The sequence below is a fragment of the Nicotiana attenuata genome, chromosome 11 (assembly GCF_001879085.1).
Source record: "Nicotiana attenuata strain UT chromosome 11, NIATTr2, whole genome shotgun sequence".
Taxonomy (NCBI): domain Eukaryota; kingdom Viridiplantae; phylum Streptophyta; class Magnoliopsida; order Solanales; family Solanaceae; genus Nicotiana; species Nicotiana attenuata.
The window spans coordinates 21663506-21682060 of record NC_031999.1 but is presented as its reverse complement, the minus strand read 5'-3'; the positions used below and the strand labels follow the sequence as shown (position 1 = coordinate 21682060).

Here is an 18555-nt window from a genome sequence, read left to right as displayed (position 1 = left end):
ATCAGAGTCTTCAAATTCGCAGAACATGCAGCAAAAGGAGGGAGATTCATCTGATTTGGAACTAAAGCAGCATGGTATAGATGCTCCTACTCAACAACACGAAGATGATTCCTCACAGGAGCTTAATTCCCTTCGTTTGCAGCATATACATGCCAAAGATGCTTATCAACTACCGAGGGCTGAACAAAACACACTTCACGCCTTTGAGGTGTTGAATTTGAAGAGATCTGAAAAGAATCCTGAAAATTTAGATTCCCGGCATCTAAACTTGCAGGGATTGAGTAATCAACAATCTATGCAGTCATTTCCAACAGGGACTAGCGGTCAGCAATTGATGGCAGCAAAGACAAGTTATCAACCAAAATCTGCAACTGATTTGAGTAGCCAACCAGCAATCGATGTAGTTAACCAGGGCAAACAAGTGCCTTTTTCCATCCTTATCCCTCACATACAACGCCAACTAGACAAAGACAGGGCGATGCATCTTCAGACTCTCTACCTTAAACTCAGGGTAGTTTGTTAGAGCCAACTAGTTTTCTGTATCATTTATCCTTTTCTTTTTGTTATGTTATGGTATTATTTGTTTTTCTTAAGTAATGTTGGAATGTGATCAGAAAAATGAAATCTCTAAGGAAGGTTTTATACGACACATGAGAAGTATAATAGGTGAGCAGATGCTCAAAATGGCTGTATACAAATTCCAATCTCAGGTACAAAAGAAGCAGCATTTCCTAATAATTAAATTACATTCTGTGTTTGTTCACTTATTTTACATGAATGTTTAAATCAGGCAGCTAGAAATGATCAGGCTGTACCTCAGTCTCAGGCTTCACCACAGCAACACCAGCAAAATCGAACTGATGGTAACTGTGTCCTCAATATCATTCATACAAATCAGAAGATTCCAACTTATTTTCTGACCCTACTTATCATTGTGCTGCTGCTCTGCGAACATCCACAGATTCAAGCAACTTGGCAGGTGATAGTAATGCTAAAAAATTGCATGAGGTGGAAAACCAAGCAGATTTGCATGGAACACCAGGAAGCCAAATTTCTTCTTCTAGTTTGTTTGCTGTAAAACAAGAAAGAGATTGTTCAGCATTCCCAGTAAAGGGTCTTAATAAGCAACAACAGCAGCATTTGCACTTTTCACAGGCATCTTTTCCCAAGTTTGCAAATATTGGGGACACCTATAGTCCATATTCTGTAACTAATGTTAGTTCATCTATGGGGACACCAGTCAAACAGCCATCTAATGATATACAGATAAGGCAAATTCCGGCTTATCCAAATAGAAATGCAACTCCATTAAGAGCCTCAACACATGCCGTGAATATGATAAATGCACCTAAGCTTGAAAGACAAAATTCATTTGGTGAACCCAAAAGAATACCAGGTGGAAGTCTTTCTCATGTGTCAAATACATCAACAATGCAACAGAGTTCACTTCAATGGTCACGGTCCACCAATAAAGAGCAGAAAATTCTTCTTTCGACACCAATGACCAATCTAAAGCCTGAACCAATTGATCATTTGCATGACCAGGGGCATGAATCGCAGTTGGCATCCTTCACATCAGTTCAAGTAGAACAAGGAAATTCCAGCTCAGTGAGTTCAAAGGATGAAGCTTTTAAAGTGCAGACGTCTAGAATGGGTATCTCAACAACCACTAGCATCAAACCTTCAAATTTACTCTCCCTTTCAGTGTCATCTCAAATGGACACTATTACATTGGTAATTATCTTGTTTCCCCATCCTGCTTTTTTTTTTTCTTCTTTTTCTAATGATACTGATATGCTTTTAGTCATTGTATCCATGGACAGAGAAACCCAAAAACCTGTCTTATCTTGGAGTCCTATGTTTGATTTTGTTTTCTATCAAGAAATTTTAATTACTGCAAAACATGCTTTAGACTCCCGATAGCTCAATATAGTTTCTGAAGAAATTGCGGAGTTCAAAGTTTTCTCATACAAAAGGAAAAAAGAATGGTAGTTCTTTTATTATATAATGTGTCTGGTTTTAATTTCTTTATCATCCAACGTTGCACATAAACCTTTAGTTTTTGGCTTAGGGGCTTTTCATCTAATTTAGTAACAAATAGCAGTGTGTAAATGGTTTTCTATTTTTCTTTCAAGAAGCCCAAAAATAGGAGGAAAAAAAATGAAATGAGATGGGGAAAAAATAAGAGAGAGCAGGAGGGGCTCATTGTTGATAGAGGGAGATGGGTGAATGGCTTTTCCGTGACACTGCTGATTTTTCTGGGAATAGGCGAGAAGGATGGGTGGTGGGAGCGGAGGGAGAATGTGGCGGGGGATGACAGGTGCTGGGTGGGGCGGGGCGGGGCATGAGAGGTGAGGGGCAGGGGACAAGTAACAAGGTGCTACAGGAAGGGCGCTAGGGAGCGGGTGGTGATGGACAAGGTCTCCTGGAGGAGGAGGGGGCGAGGGTAGAGAGACTAGGTCATTCACTCGATTTCTTTTCTTTTTAATTAACTATTTCGGTTTGAATATGGCAAGATAAAGAAAAAAGTCATCTAAATAGTGAAGTTAAAAAAAACAAACAGAAAGCATGTTATATTTAATGGTCGCAGTATCCAACAAGTTAAAAAGTTATATATGCAAAGTAAATGGACGAAATAATGATTTTGCCAAGAAAATCGGGACCAAAAATGCCTTAAAAAAGTGGGACCAAAACCTGTTCTAGTGAAACCAGAAGGGGGGGGGGGGGGAGCAAGAAACTGAGAGAAAGAGAGGGAGTAAGATGTTTCCAGTTGCTTTCTTTTTGTTTAATACATGTTTTACTGTCTATTGTTGAATTGGTGCTCATGGTGTTGCTTGCTCATGTTGCATGGTTATGATGCAGCACTGATTTATATTATAGTATATAAAATAAAAAAGCGGGTATGAAGATATCTGGAAGCTTCCACGATTACTACATAGCTTAGTGGTTTAGTTTCAACTGTTTTTTTGACTTTTGCATTCCTTCACTTAGTTATCACTACCTTTCCTATGTCTGCTAGCTATATGGTGTACAAAGAGCAGTATAGGGAGAGGAAGAAGGACTTACATATGGTGTTCTGCGACCTAGAAAAAGCATACGATAAAGTCCCAAGGGAGGTTCGTACAAGATGTTTGGAGGCTAGAGGTGTTTCTAGTCGTATGCGCGATTAAGGACATCTATAATGGAGCTAAGACCCGGGTAAGAACAGTGGGAGGAGACTCGGGACACTCCTTAGTCATGAGAGGGTTGCACCAGGGATCAACTCTCAGCCCGTTCTTATTCGCCCTGGTGATGGATGAGTTGACGCGACACATTCAGGAGGTGTCTTGGTGCATGTTATTTGCAGATGGCATAATGTTGATTGACGAAATGTGAGGTGGTGTTAACGCTAGGCTAGAGGTTTGGAGGCAGACCCTGGAGTTTAAAGGTTTCAAATTGAGCAGGACTAAAATAAAATACTTGGAGTGCAAGTTCAGTGAAGTGACTTGGGAAGCTGACGTGGAAGTGAGGCTGGATACACAAGTCATCCCCAAGAGAGGAAGTTTCAAATATCTTGGATCTATAATCCAAGGTAATGTGGAGATTGACGAAGATGTCACACATCTTTGGAGCGGGGTGGATGAAATGTAGGCTCGCATCTGGCGTCTTGTGCGATAAGAATGTGCCACCAAGACTTAAAGGTAAGTTTTACAGAGTGGTTATTAGACCGGCTATGTTGTATCGGCGAAATGTTGGCCTGTCAAGACCTCTTATGTTCAGAAGATGAAAGTATCGTAAATGAGGATGTTGAGACGGATGTGTATGCATACTAGGAGAGATATGATTAGAAATGAAGATATTTGGGACAAGGTGGGAGTGGCTTGTGTAGTGGACAAGATGCGGGAAACAAGGCTGAGATGATTTGGGCATGCGAAGAGGAGATACACAGATGCCCCAGTGAGGTGTGAGGTTGGCTCTGATGGGTCCAGGGAGAGGTAGAGGTAGACCGAAAAAGTATTAGAGAGAGGTATGACACACCTTCAGCATATCGAGAACATGATCCTTGATAGGAGGGTATGGAGGTCGAGGATTATAATAGTAGGTTAGTAAGTAGTCTAGCGTATTTCTTTTTCATACATGTATTTCCTTTCCATACCTGTAGAACTAGTGGTATTCTCGTATTTTCTATTCTCAGATTTCTATTACTACCTGTTATTTCTTTTGCTTCTGTTATCTTATGTTTCTGGATATTGTTACTGCTTCTATTTCCCTGGCTTCTCCACTACCGTATTTCTTTTTCAAAACTGCTATGATTATGCTTTCCTTGAGCCGAGGATTTATCGGAAACAATCTCTCTACTTTCACAAGGTAGGGGTAACGTCTGCATACACCAGTGTTTTGGATAGCGTGAGGCGACAAAAAGCGATGAGGGCCCGCTTCACTAAGGCGATAAGCGAGAAGCGTAGTGCTCACCTTTTTTATGTGAAGTGCTAATTAATACAAAAAAATAAAATATTAAATTTGCATATATAAATAACTAAAAACTCCCTAGTCCCCACTAGTGAGATTTCACTGGGTCGTTGTGTTGTTTTAAATAACTAAAAAGTGAGATTTCACTGGGTCGTTGTGTTGTTGTAAATAACTAAAAGCTCAATAGCAATAGCATATTAATAAATAAATCAATTCAAAAACTCAATAGATAGTCATAGTAGATTCATAAATTAAAACAAGCAACATCTATTCTTGTTCAAGATTTTCAAATTCTTGAACTTCAAAAATGTTAGCATTATATTGGCTATCATCTTCTTCATCCTCAGAGTCTTTATCAATTAGGCACCGACTTGAACTTGTAGCTACTCCTTTTCCATTGTTATTTGAACTTAAAGAACTCCCCCGAAGACTATAGATATTCTTCACAACTCCAGCCGCCCTAGAAACAATACCCCACTTGAGATCATCTCCTACGTACACTTGTTCATCGTCATGATTTTGGGGGCTCCAGTTAACCATTAATTTGCCTCGTCAATATTATCCAACAAAATTGGATCAATGGTATCGCGAGCGTTGTTAGCGTCGTTAAACGACGCTTCAATGTTCTATTGTATTTAATATGCACTAGATCATTGAGATGCGATAACTCAAGCTTATTCCTTTTCTTGGAATGAATCTGCGCATAAGTTGTAGAGAGTAATTAATAGATACTAATAATAATAATAATAATAATAATAATAATAATAATACAATATAGAAAACATTAATATAATAAATCTGCTTCTTACATGTTCAAACACGCCCCAATTTCTTTCATATCCAGATGCGCTACAAGTTAAGCTTAGTACTTTGATAGCAAACTTTTGCAAGTTTGTAGTTTGATAACCAAATTGCATCCACCATTGAACTATAGAAATATTTTAAAAGTTAATAAGTACAAAAATAAATCAAATAACTTAAAGTAAAGCTATAAGGACATCCATTTAAAGTTACCTGGTGACCTTATGTCTCTGGCTCTAATAGCCATCTGTAAACCAAATAATCCATCTGCTTGTGTGCACTTACCAAACTCCTCCCTTATTTGATCTATTATCGCTGAATCAGGGACCAACTTCTCAATTCTATTTTGGTATCCAACCCACACTTTTGAATCTTAAGTGCCATCTTTATTATTCTTGCAAAACAATCACGACTTCAAATATCGCCCTCTGCATGCAAAGATCGATGAGGTTGATCCGACCACTTTCTGTCATGTTCTCGAAAACTTTCTCATATTTTCTCAAATCACCCTCAAATGACGCTTCAATAGTTTCTTTTGCTCTATCTATAGCTTCATAAAGATAGCCCATTGGTTGTTTTATCTCCCCATCCACCATACGAAGTACCTTAATCAAAGGACCACCAACTTTAAGTGCCCGAACAAAGTCAGCTTCCTTTGCATAGCTATTTTCTTTCCATTCGGTTGAAAGAACTAGCTTTCTCAAGTTTTCTCTTTCGCAAGTAAAAACTATGCAGAGTCTAGAAAGTCGTTGCAAATCTTGTCTTGGGTAGTCTCACCAAATTTCTTTCATTTGTAAATTTTCTCATTAAGTTCACCAACAATGGCCTCTGACTAATGTAAGANACGTGAGAGCTAACAGTGTGAACTTCTACGCCTTTTGCTTTCTTCTTCTACGGAAACCGGCCCAGCTATATAACATTTCCTTTACAGTGCTTGGCATCACCTATTGAACACCAAAAAGATTCAGGATTGCCCTCCACAAACCCGAGGACACAGGGTAATGCAACAAAAGATGACAACTTCTTCCCCTGAGCTTTTATACATGTAGCACCAACTAACAAATGTAATTTCTCTCTTTCGCAGAATTTCCGCAGTCAAGATCACTCCATTCGCCGCTAGCCATGCAAAAAAGCACACCTTCGTGGGCGCCTTAGGAATCTAGATCAAGGAGTATGGAAAAGTGACCTCCTCTCTCACTAACATACTCTGGTAAAAGGACTTTACGGTGAATAAACCATCATCACGCAACCCTCATCTCCAAGAATCACAAGATGGCTGGGGCCTGTCTTGCCCATATAGCAGTGCCAACAAATCTTGGAGCTCCGCAATCTCCCTATCTTGCATGTTCATTCTAAATGAGAGATCCCATACTACCCCCCTTCATGCTCCTTACGAATCTGTTGAACCATCAATTCCTTCTGGTTTGAAACTCCGAAGACGTGGGGGAAAGAGATCCTCAGAGTATCCTCTCCACACCACCTATGATTCCAAAAGCTGATTCTCCTTCCATCTCCCACTGTAGGTGATGTTGCTATTGAAGGCTTCCCAATTCTTCATGATGCTCCTCCACATGCCACACCCGAAAGGTGCTGTGATCGCCTTGGGCCTCCAACCCCCTCCCGTGGAATCGTACTTTTCTACTATGACCTCCCTCCATAGAGCACGCTCTTCTAACCCGATTCTCCACAACCATTTCCCGAACAAAGCTCTGTTGAGTACCCTAAGATCTTTTACTCCAAGTCCACCCCACTTCTTTGGGGAAGTGACTGTCTGCCAATTTACTAGATGAAACTTTCTAGTTCCATCCGCCGTATCCCAAAGAAAAGCTCTAGCTTTTTTGTGATGCTCACAGGAGCTTGCAACATGGACAAGTAATAGGTGGGCATACTCGATAAGGTGCTTTTGATAAGCACTTCCTTACCGCCATTTGACAAGTACCGTTTCTGCCAGCCTGCTAATCTTTTTCCAACCCTTTCAATCATTGGATTCCAAACCATAGTATCCTTATGCGAAGCGCCCAATGGGAGACCTAGGTAAGTAGTGGGCAGAGAGCCCACCTTACATCTGAGAACATAAGACAAAGCATCGATGTTAGCAACCTCACCCACCGCGAAAATCTCACACTTACTGAGGTTGATTTTGAGTCCTGATACTATCTGAAACCATTGCAGGACCTGCTTCAGGTAGGTCAACTGATCCATGTCGTCATCACAGAAAACCAGGGTATCATCCGCAAAAAGCAAATGAGAGACTCTTAGGGCACTGGCGCCCCGATCGGAGCTGAGAATCCTCTCAGGAAGCCTCCGCCAGCCGCACGATCCATCATTTTACTCAGAGCATCCATCACTAGAATGAATAACATGGGGGATAGGGGGCCACCTTTCTTGAGACCCTTGGAGCTGCCAAAGAAACACACGGGCTACCATTAACCAAGACAGAGAATCTATCCCCTCCATCTTACCCCAAACCCCATCTGCAACATAATGAAATCCAGGAACTCCCAATTGACATGGTCGAAAGCCTTCTCAAGGTCCAACTTACATAGTAAGCCGGGTTCTCTATTTTTCATTCTGGAGTCTACAAGTTCATTTGCCACCAAAGCAGCGTCCAGGGTCTGCCTACCTTCCACTAACGCATTCTGGGAGGACGAAACAGACACGTCAAGAACCTTCTTGAGTCTATTGGATAGCACTTTAGAAATAATATTGTAAATGCTCTCCACTAGACTAATAGGCCTTTAGTCTCTGATACAAGATGCACCTTCTTTCTTAGGCACAATGGTAAATAAAGAAGCATTGATACTTTTCTCGGGAACACCATTCACGTGGAAGTATTCAATAGCTTCCATCAACTCCCCCTTAATGGTGGCCCAACAGAGCTGGAAGAAGGCTAAAGAGAACATCAGGTCCGGGGGCCTTATCACCAGCACAACTCGACACAGCCTCGTGCACCTCTTCCTCCTCGAAAGCCCTCTCTAGCCATTCACTGTCTCCCTCCCCTATGTGGTTAAACTTTATTCCCCCCAAAGTAGACCTCCAACTAACTTTCTCTTTGTATAAGTTCTCATAGAACTCCACTATTGCCCCTTTTACCTCCTCCTCTCTCTCAATCCTCACCCCATCCACAACTAAGGACTCTATGATGTTTCTCCTTCGATTTGCAACCGCAACCCCGTGGAAAAACTTGGTATTCGAATCCCCCTCCTCTAACCAGAGCACCCTCGACTTTTGCCGCCAACTAGTCTCCTGAGCTATTGCTAACTCGACTATTTCCCTCTTAACCTCCCCAGTCTCGCTTTCTCAAATCCATCTAGCTACTTCGCCCCTTCCCCTCTCTTTAATTCCCCCAATTCATGCATAAGCTCCCTCATTTTAACCTCTACACTTCCAAAAACCTCATTATTCCACCTAATAATATCTCCCTTGAGCAATTTAAGTTTCTTCGAAAGAGAGAATGAAGGTGTCCCTGATACCCCGTAGCTTGTCCACCATTCGTTCACTGTCACCAAATCCTGGCACTTTCAACCACATGTTCTCGAATCGGAAAGGAGCGCGCACCCCCCTCCCTCTACATCCATCTAGCAAGATAGGCAAATGATCCGAAGTCAGCCTAGGTAAAGGAATTTGCAGCACATTCGGCACCAGCTCATCCCAGGAGGGCGATATCAGAAATCTATCAAGTTTAGACCTTGAGTTGGAATCTTCTGCCCTGGCCCGAGTAAACCTTTCCCCTGACAGAGGAAGGTCAATGAGAAAGTGATCATTGATGAAGTCAGAAAACTCCTCCATGGCCCTCGAAATCAGGCTACACCCTAATCTCTCCTCCGGGAATCTAATAGTGTTAAAGTCTCCCCCTAGAACCCATGGAATGTCCCATTTCCCCATAACATTGGCTAGTTCCTCCCAAAAAGACACCTTGGACCCTTCTCCTATCGGTCCGTACACTCCCCCAAATTCCCACTCCACCCCACTCACTCTATCTTTGACAAGAGCTGCTAAAGAAAAAACTCCCTTCTTAATCTCCTTTACCTCCAAGCTTCTATCATCCCACAGAAGAAGAATGCCCTCGGCGCTTCCCGCTGCCGGGACTCAGTCATATTTTACCTAACTACCTCCCCAGACACTCCTCACAATCGCATCCGACAAAACTTCCATTTTGGCCTCCTGAAAACAAACTAGGTTGGCACCCCACTCTGTAACTCCCACTTTGATGATGGCCCTTTTGTTTGGGTCATTCATCCCCCTCACATTCCAGGAAAGAATCTTAACTTCCATAAGTAACAATATCCCCCCTTTTCCCACCCCCCTAGCTGAGCTCCCTTCCTCCTTATCACACACCCGGCCCTTCTCTGGTACACCACTACATCCCCTAAATTATTTTGCTTAACACCTTGACCCAACTCCCTCCCCGCACTATCATAAAAAGACCGTTGCTCAATTTCGCTCAACAGTTCTAACACCCTATCTTCCTTCCCTTCAAAAGAAACACCTACGAACTTCTCGAAGTTTAATAGTTTATCCTCCATCCAGAAGGACATATCCCCTCCTCTAATCCGTGACGAAATTGGACACGCATCTTCTACGTGTACCTTTTCCTTGCTCATACCGAAAGAATACAAGACCATAACATTGCTAGCAATAGGAACTTTAGGTGCCGAAAGGATCTCACCATTTCCTTGAGAGCCACCAACTTCTGAGATTAACACCCCGCTGCTATAGGGATGTCCAGAAACGCCAGCAGTGCAGCAGGAAGAAAGAGAACATGGAACTCTTGGCGGCATATTAACTGGAATTGCTGGTCCGGCACTAACATCAACTGGGGCATGCGCAACAATTTCCCCAGAAGAAGGAGCTTGAAGTGTAACCTCAGCACAGCTAAGCACAGGAGAAGATGAGGGGGCGATGGAGTTGGGTCCATCAGAGGCGGGAGGCCGTGGAATAACACCACCAGCTTTAGCCGGTGCTGCCCTTGAAGTAACGGCCATCGAAGAGGGACGAAGGACACTAGAGCTCGGAGAAGAAATATCACTGTGAAGCACCATTGGCAGATGAAGAATGAACGACTGTTCCCATATGCTTAGGAGCCTTATCAGACGCAACTTGAAATAATTTGGGCCCTTTAGGATCAATTCTAATAGAATTGGGAAAAGTTGCTGGGCCCATGTGTAGATGCCCATGCCTATACTTGCTGAACTTGCCTGGCTCTATCATAATTAAAAGAGGACCGGCTCATTTTGCCTTTCCAGCCCGCATCACTAACCCAGGGCATTCACCTCTTTTCCTCCTGATAAAATTGTGTCTTCTTCTCCCAAATTCAAACCCCCCGTCTCTTCTCGATCTAACTTCTGATTCCTGCTTAGCCCACCAATCCGGTGAGCCCTCCCCTCCCCTCAGAGACTGATTTCCCTGCCCCTCTCTTCTATTTGACCTACCCTTTTCTTCCGCCACTATCACAGGCATTAAGATAGGGCGAAATTCAGAGTTCAACCAAACCCTATAACTCAAGTAGCCATCTTCCACCACTTTGGAGACAGGGATTTTGCCCCCTTTCCTCACCACAATCCTCACTCTCGAGAGATTGTGTAGGCTGCTAGTGACATCAATAAAGCCCCCACAGATTTCCCCAATCTTCTCGAATAGGTCAAGACACCAAAGATGCACCGGGAGACCCACCATGTTGACCACCAATGTTTCGCTGGTGAGACGAGGGCCGAGACACCCATCGTGCTCCACCCATCTGTCTAGCTTTAAGTTCCCATCGAACCACCTGTTTCCTTTGACAAGAATTTCTGAAGCTTGAGACTCGTCGACAAATCGAAAGAGATATTGCGTGTCCCCGAGTTGCGATATTTTTAGCCCGTCCTTGACGTCCCATGCCTCTGCTGCCCAGTTCCTAACAACCTCTGGAGAACCAACCCATTTGGAGAAAGATCCAATCAGAAAAGATTCCAAGAAACCTTTGCGCCTGAGAGTGTGCTCCTCGGACAGCGAGAAGTGCGGCTCCTGCCCTACGTCGAGCTTTCGATGGCATCTTCCCCCAAGTTCTAGGGCTGGCCAAGAGGAAGCTTTGATGAAAGACATGTTTTCCAATTTTCTAGATTGTAGAGAGAAATAGGAGCTCCTCTCTGTATAGTCCATCGTAGCTAAATGCGGCTACCCCAAAAGCCTCGCTAGGAGGCTGACTGAAGAAGAGGGAGTGAAATCTGACCGGAAAAAGCCTCACCCGTCGCCGAAAAATAGTAAAAGTGGTCGGAATTTGGAGGTTGGTGGATGGGTGGGGTCGGAACAGCCTCGTGAAGAGGCTGTCTGAAGAAAAAAACTTGAGATCAGGCTTGGAAAGGCCTCACGCGCTGGCACGTGGATGAGAGGTCGTTGGAGCTCTGCCGCGCATGGCGGCGCGTGGGGGGTCGTACGCCGGAGATGTTTTCTGGGGTAGTGTCGCGGTAGGGTTGGCTCTCAGATGGTGGTGGTGAAATCCTAGGATTCATGATTCTTAGGCGCCTCGGGGAGTGTGCCTGAGAGCATTTTCTCTGTTTTTGTATTTTTCAAGAAAACACTTATGTTCATAAACGCTCCAAAGATTTAAAATGTTCTCTTTCTTGCTTAACACTTAGGGGAGAAGGCTCGCATTAATCGTACTAGGAAATCATGTGTTTATTAGTTTATCCAATGCATGCATGTGGAATTCAATTTAAACTTGTTAAAATGTTAGTCGTTTCCTGAATAAGTTTAAGTCATTTCTTCCACCAATTAGAATAGATTATTAACTTTTAAAACTTTACCTATCACAATTAAGAAAATAAAAATAAAAAGAATCTATGAATAACAATGCATGGTTTCCCAAGATGAGTGTTGCAGGGATGCGTATGCCAAGATTGATGTGCGGTCACACAAGATTAGATAATGTTAAAAATGACCACATTTTGCCAGAAGTTGCAAGTAGCACACATTGAGGATGAAATGAGAGAAAGTTGCTTGAAATGGCTTGGCCATGTCTTGCGTCGACCTGCAGATGTATTGGTCCATAGGTGTGAAACTATGGTGGGGGAGGTGTTAAAGGGGATCGAGTAGACCTAAAATCACATGGAAGAAAATTGTCTCGAAAGACCTACAAATCCTTGGATCAATGCAGAACTAGCTAAAGACAGGGCACATTGGAAGAGAAAAATTCATATAGGTGATACCTACTAGTTGGGAATAGTTTTTAGACTTGATAGAGAACTCCTATTATTATTGTTGTTATTGCCTATTATTTTTATATATATTTTTCTTTTTTTACTTGCACTTCTATTTTAATTTTGGTAATGATGGTGATGAGTTGAGCTAAATGAAAGGAAGGAGGATTTGTATCGCTGACCCCAACTTGTTTGAGACTGAGGCGTTATATTGTTGTTGGTTTCCCAAATTGATTGGGTCGTCTGGATGACCATTGACCATTCCGCTCTATATGAGTTCATTTCATTCCGTCTTAGATTAATAAAATTAAGAATTGAAGTTGGCATATTTCTCTCCCCTCCCCCTCTATCACTAAAAGGAAAAAGTAAAACTAATGACAAGAAGAAAGTAGTATCATTGTTTACACGATAGCTTGTTAAACTGCTTACTTTTGTTATATTCTAATACGTGATTGTATGTGTTGTTTGCGAATAGCTCAACTCTGTTGAACCTCATTATTTGATGATTTGCATGAATCTATTTATCTTTCTATTTATGAGTTTCAAGGGCCTTGTTAATCGATTCGTCGTACATGTCGTTAGAAAGACAATCTCTCGAAAAACCTCCCTTTTATTATGATAATAATACATCAAACCTCACTTCATAATTATACATTGATATGAGTTCCTTTTTCTTAGTCAATTCACACAACCGAAACACTTCCTTTCTTGGGCTTTTTATTCTTTAGGAAATGTTTTTCTCTTTTGATGGACATTGGAAGACTTAGATGGTTCGGGCATGTTAATAGGAGATGCACTGATGCTCCGGTGAGGAGGTATGAGAGGCTGGCGTTGGAGGGCCAACGAAGAGGTAAAGGCAGGCCGAACAAGTATTGGGGTGAGGTGATTAAGCGAGATATGACGTTGCTTCAGCTGACTGAGGACATGACCACGGATAGGAAGGTGTGGAAGTTGAGAATAAAGGTAGAGGGTTAGGTAGCCGAGTGTTGTCCTTGTTTGTCATAATAGCTTTGATACATTTCTTAGCGTCGTTCGGGTATTTCTTTTTATGCCTAGATTGTTGTCATTACTTATTGCTGCCTTGTTTCGGTTTTCTGTTTGCATTAATTAGCGTTAGTTTTGTATTTTCGCTTCGGTTGTCAGATTGGTTTGCTTGTTATTGCCCCTTCCCTTTTTCCTTTCTAAGCTGAGGGTCTACCGGAAACAACCTCTCTACCTTTTAAAGGCAGAGGTAAGGTCTGCGTACACTCTACCCTCCCCCACTTGTGGGATTATACTGGGTGTGTTGTTGTTGTTGTTGTCGGACATTGGAAGACTACCAGACCATATAAACTTATTGATTTCTTTCACAAAGACCTTAACACTTGGGAGGTGGGTGGGGGTGGGGGAGGTTTAAATTAGGTCTGCACATCTCTGTGTTCCTGTCTCGATTTTCTGCAGCATTTTAGCCTATCTGGTATTCGCTTGTATTTTTGGCAAAAATATAAAATTGTCTTTCCTGCTTTCCTTATTTTGTTCTTTCAGTTGAATTCTAGAACACCTTCTGTGATATCTCCCATTGGGCCCGCAAACAATGGAAAGATACCCTTGAAAATGCCTACTATCGGGCAGAAGAAGCCTCTCGTTACGCAAGGTTTCTCTCCTCCACCTTCAGGGTAAACAAACTTTCTATAGCTAGTCTGACAATTTACTGATGTAGCACCTTAGTGTTATTTCTTCAAAGTGTTGACTTAATTTTATCTTGTTTTTATCTCTCTATTGTCCACAGAAAGAAGCAAAAGGTGTCTGGAGCCTTTTCAGATCAGAGCATTGAACAACTTAATGATGTTACGGCTGTTAGTGGAGTTAATCTAAAGGTAATACCATACTTTTGTTCAGAAAAAACCATTCTTTAATCACCACACAAGTTATTGAATGTTGATATTAAAAAGTATGACCTATTGATTCGTAATGCTCACAACAGGAGGAGGAAGAACAACTATTTTCTGGGCCCAAGGAAGACAGTCGACTTTCTGAAGCATCTCATCAAGCTGTGCGAGAAGAAGAGGAAAGGCTGATTCTGCAGAAAATTCCGCTTCAAAAGAAATTGACTGGAATAAGTTAAATCCTTCTCTTTAATTCTTCAGTTCTCTGGACATGCAACTTGATGTTGTAATTTAGATGATAGAGGAAGTTGTTTTCACATCCCAAAATCCATGGGATCACGTGACCGACACCCAACACTCTACCCTACCGAGACAACCAACCCACATGATCTACCCGACTATATGTACTTTAAACCATTTCAAAACAATTTGTAATCCATGCATGAAACATGTAATCCTTGGCTCATCTGGCCTATATAATGAAAATATACATATCAATAGTACTGCTTTCATACGTGCAATGTGAATAACCTTAATTACAACTCGGCTCAACTATGTATGGAGCATCCTAAGCGACTAACGGCTATGAGATTAAAGGACCACCGGGAACATAAAGAACTGAATCTAAAGGTAAGGAAGGAAGTGGACTTGCTTGACCTATTGCAGTTGTAATGGTTTGAGACCCATTGGCCATTGTGACTGTTGGAAGAGATTGAGAATATGAAATACTAGTGAAAAGAGATTTGTTACCAGAAATATGATCAGATGCACCTGAATCAATGGCCCAAGACTCAGAGGTTGAAGATTGGGAGACACAAGTCACGCTACTATCTGTTTGAGCAACGGAGGCTATGCCTGAAGATGTCTGTTTAGATGTTTTATACTGAAGGAACTCAATATAATCCGGTAAAGAAACCATCTGGATTGCATTGGATCCAATGGATTGTGAGTCAAAGGCTTGTGATACGAATGCCATTATAATGTTTACGCCGGAAAAAGCAGATCATTTTTTTTCCTTTTTTTTTGGAATTACTGTTCACGCCGGAAAAACATTAAAGTGGTCGGAATTTTATTTGAACGAGATGGGTAGGCTCGGAATTGTGAGGAGAGCAGGCTATGCTAAAGAAAACTTTTCAAAATGTTGCCGAAAAGGGCCCCATGCGCCGTCGCTTGGAGCAGATCTCGCTGGAATTTTTTTTCTTTGACTGGGCGCGTGAGGGCACGTGGAGAGGTGTTTTCCGGTGGGGTTTTGTAGGGTTTGTCGCCCGGGGATGGAGAACACTTTGGTGGTATTGGTTTATGCACAACACCGGTAAAAAGTGATTTTGACACAAACAGCTTCTCAGGTCACCGGAAAATTGCACGGTGACGACTGATTTATTCCCGGATGTCGTTGGAATGACGCACAACGATAATTATCTCACCAGTGCTCTGATACCATGTGAGAATGCACGGGACAAAATATTATTAATTGATATTCTATGTTACAATGAACCATATTTATTTATATGTATACATAACACATAACCTACTCCTATTACATGAGGGACTAGGACTAATTACATATATTCGCATAACTATTCTAACATTGAAGATGAATCTTGAAAATCTCCATTGAAGGGGTTCCTAGAGATTTCTTGGAAATTTAAAGATCTTACATGGATTCAAGTATTAGGGCTAGACTTAGTGAGTTATAATTACACCAAAACTTCATTGGAAACTCATATTGGATCATGGATTAGCTCCTCAGAGAATCCTCTCTCAAAATGCTCCATGCCCCAACAAAAATCTACTTCCTCAGTTTCAATTTATGTAGAATAGTTTGATTTGGCACGAAGTTTTAGAAAGAAGAGAAGACTATTTAAACTTGTGGTTTTTAACATGCCATAACAATTGTGTGGCTATAAGATTTTTGAAACTTATAGTCTTAAACATACCATAACATTTGTGTAACTATAATACTTTTGAAACTTGTGGTCTTTAACATGTTATAACATTTGTGTGGCTATAAAAGATTCTCATAAAAGAAATATACAAATGTATCTTTCTTTTTGACACAGATTAATAAGGAAATAGTGCAAAAACATAATGGAGTGGAGGGCGTATTTCATTTCTCTCTCCTCTTCGCTTGGCCTCATGCGGTACTCATGTGGCACATGATTATCGCATGCCCTCTATATCTGGCCAAGCAGGAACCCATGTGGCACATGGCCATTGTATGAGGGAGTCAGCTTCCATAGGCCTCCCTCATGGTGTGCTCTCACGGCATCAGTTTCGCCCTGGGTTCTGTGACCGAGCATGCGATAGGCATGTGGTGGAGGCTAAGAATTCTACCTCCGCCTGGAACCCTCTCCAAAATTTTCAACTCCCCCATGCTATGGGCGTGCCCATGCTCAAAGCATGTGCTGGGAAAATTTCCAATCTTTTTCTTTTGTTCCTTTGGTCATTTTACCAGTTCAATACACTTAGAAATCACCGCATACATATTTTCAACCTCCCATTTTTTTTTTTTTGGTTTCCATTGTTGGCATGTCAAACGATGTGTTTAGAACTTGATAACCTTCTAATTAGGCCTTAAACATTTTGAGAATTTCTGGGGTGCTAAAGTTGTCTTGCTGCTGAACTGAAATCTGTGGTTTTGTTTCCCTTCTTCTCTGTGTTTCTGACAGTGGCAAAATGTGGTTTAAAGAATATGAGCAGTGATGTCGAAAGATGCTTATCATTGGTGAGATTATATCTTTCTTGTTTTTTCTGTTCTAATTTGTGTTGCGATATCCTTGACATCTATATGTTTAACCTCTAGTGTGTGGAGGAAAGGATGCTTGGACTTATGAGCAGTCTCATCAGACTATCGAAACAGGTTAACTTTCTATCCTATCTTTGGTAAAAATTTAATTACAAAATGTTTATAAGGATGGCCTTTTTTTTTTCTTTTACATGTGAAAAAATTTGAATATAGGATTTATGCCAGAACTATGAGATGGAGTACCATTTATTTTTGCAGAGGGTCAATATTGAGAAGTCAAGACATAGAACAATTGTCACCTCAGATGTTGGTCAACAAATAATGTTAATGAACCGGAAAGTTCGGGAAGAATGGGAAAAGAAGCAGGCAGAAGCAGAAAAATTACAAGTGGCAAATGAAGTTAGTTACTCTTGTGTCTTTCTTAGTGGTTAATTCATCTAATTTTTTCTTGTCAGTGTTCATTTACAAAATTTCTAACTTTGATGACCTTTATATCAGCCAGAGGATGATATTGGAGATGATGGTGATAAGGAGAAGGATGCAGGTTGCATAAGGTCAATGAAGGTACTTTCTCTCTTCGCCCCCCTATTTGTATTTTACGGGCAGTTCCAAGATAAGCTAATGGTACCAAAGGTCATTTCTTCCTTTAAAAGACCTTACAATTCGTCGTCCCGACTTTTGGACCTTCGCAGGGAAACAAGGAAGAGGATGACAAGTTGCGGACAACAGCTGCAAATGTTGCTGCTCGAGCTGCAGTTGGAGGAGATGATATGATGTCGAAGTGGCAATTAATGGCTGAACAGGCCAGGCAGAAGCGAGAAGGGGCACTCGACGTGGTGTCTCATTCACAGCCTGGTAAAGCCTTATCAACTCCCACAAGAAATCTGAGAGACAATCAAGAAGCTAAGAACAGAACCCCTATTACACTTGGTATGTATGAAAATGGTATAATATTGAGCGCAGTTTCTCGTCTCAAGAGCATTCTAAATATGGATGATGTTCCTCATACTCAAGGTGATTTAGGTGCAGTGATGACTTCCTTGGCCTGATTAGTGGCTCCCCATCCGAGGCTAGCTCTCTGAAATTAATTTTTTTGTTTTCCTTTGCGCAAGAGAACTTGCTTAATTGTCCTGCTCCCCGGGCCATTTCTATGCTTGTATTTCCACATGTTCTCTAATGAAATTGTCAATTTCCTGGCCTGTGGCATTTTCTGGTAAATGAAACCCTGTCAATGAGGAGCCTGATGATTGAGTGGGCATCTGGATGATTGAGAAAGGATGACACACTAGTCAATTTGCGGTGGCATGAGCTTTGACCATTCTACTAGCACTGTGTTTTTCTTACCCTTATGTGATATCATTATTCCATCCTCAATATTGATTGAAAACTGGTATGTGAATAGTAGATTTCCCTTGATGATCTAGAACTGCTAACTTTAGTAGACTTCCGTGACGATAAACTCCTACTAACTACCTGTAGACATTCTGCCAAGAATGAACACTTAGTAACTAGATCTGAA

At 41.6% G+C, this 18555-nt stretch overlaps 1 protein-coding gene across 3 annotated transcripts in view; it reads left to right on the top strand.

Annotated features, from left to right (window-relative positions):
* The window catches only part of LOC109234228 (transcription initiation factor TFIID subunit 4b-like), a 19905-nt gene continuing 1369 nt past the window's right edge, over positions 20–18555 (top strand). Inside the window, exons 1-12 of one of the 3 annotated variants that reach the window (XM_019400119.1) lie at positions 20–511; positions 615–710; positions 791–863; positions 962–1734; positions 13950–14080; positions 14194–14281; positions 14389–14524; positions 16960–17015; positions 17094–17150; positions 17295–17435; positions 17535–17600; positions 17729–17966. In XM_019400119.1, coding sequence (XP_019255664.1) covers positions 26–511; positions 615–710; positions 791–863; positions 962–1734; positions 13950–14080; positions 14194–14281; positions 14389–14524; positions 16960–17015; positions 17094–17150; positions 17295–17435; positions 17535–17600; positions 17729–17966 — 2341 coding nt within the window. In that variant the 5' untranslated portion in view covers positions 20–25. Of the gene's footprint in view, positions 512–614; positions 711–790; positions 864–961; positions 1735–13949; positions 14081–14193; positions 14282–14388; positions 14525–16959; positions 17016–17093; positions 17151–17249; positions 17436–17534; positions 17601–17728; positions 17967–18555 lie in introns of all 3 variants that reach the window. The other 2 variants (XM_019400120.1, XM_019400118.1) reach the window with 2 other exon arrangements.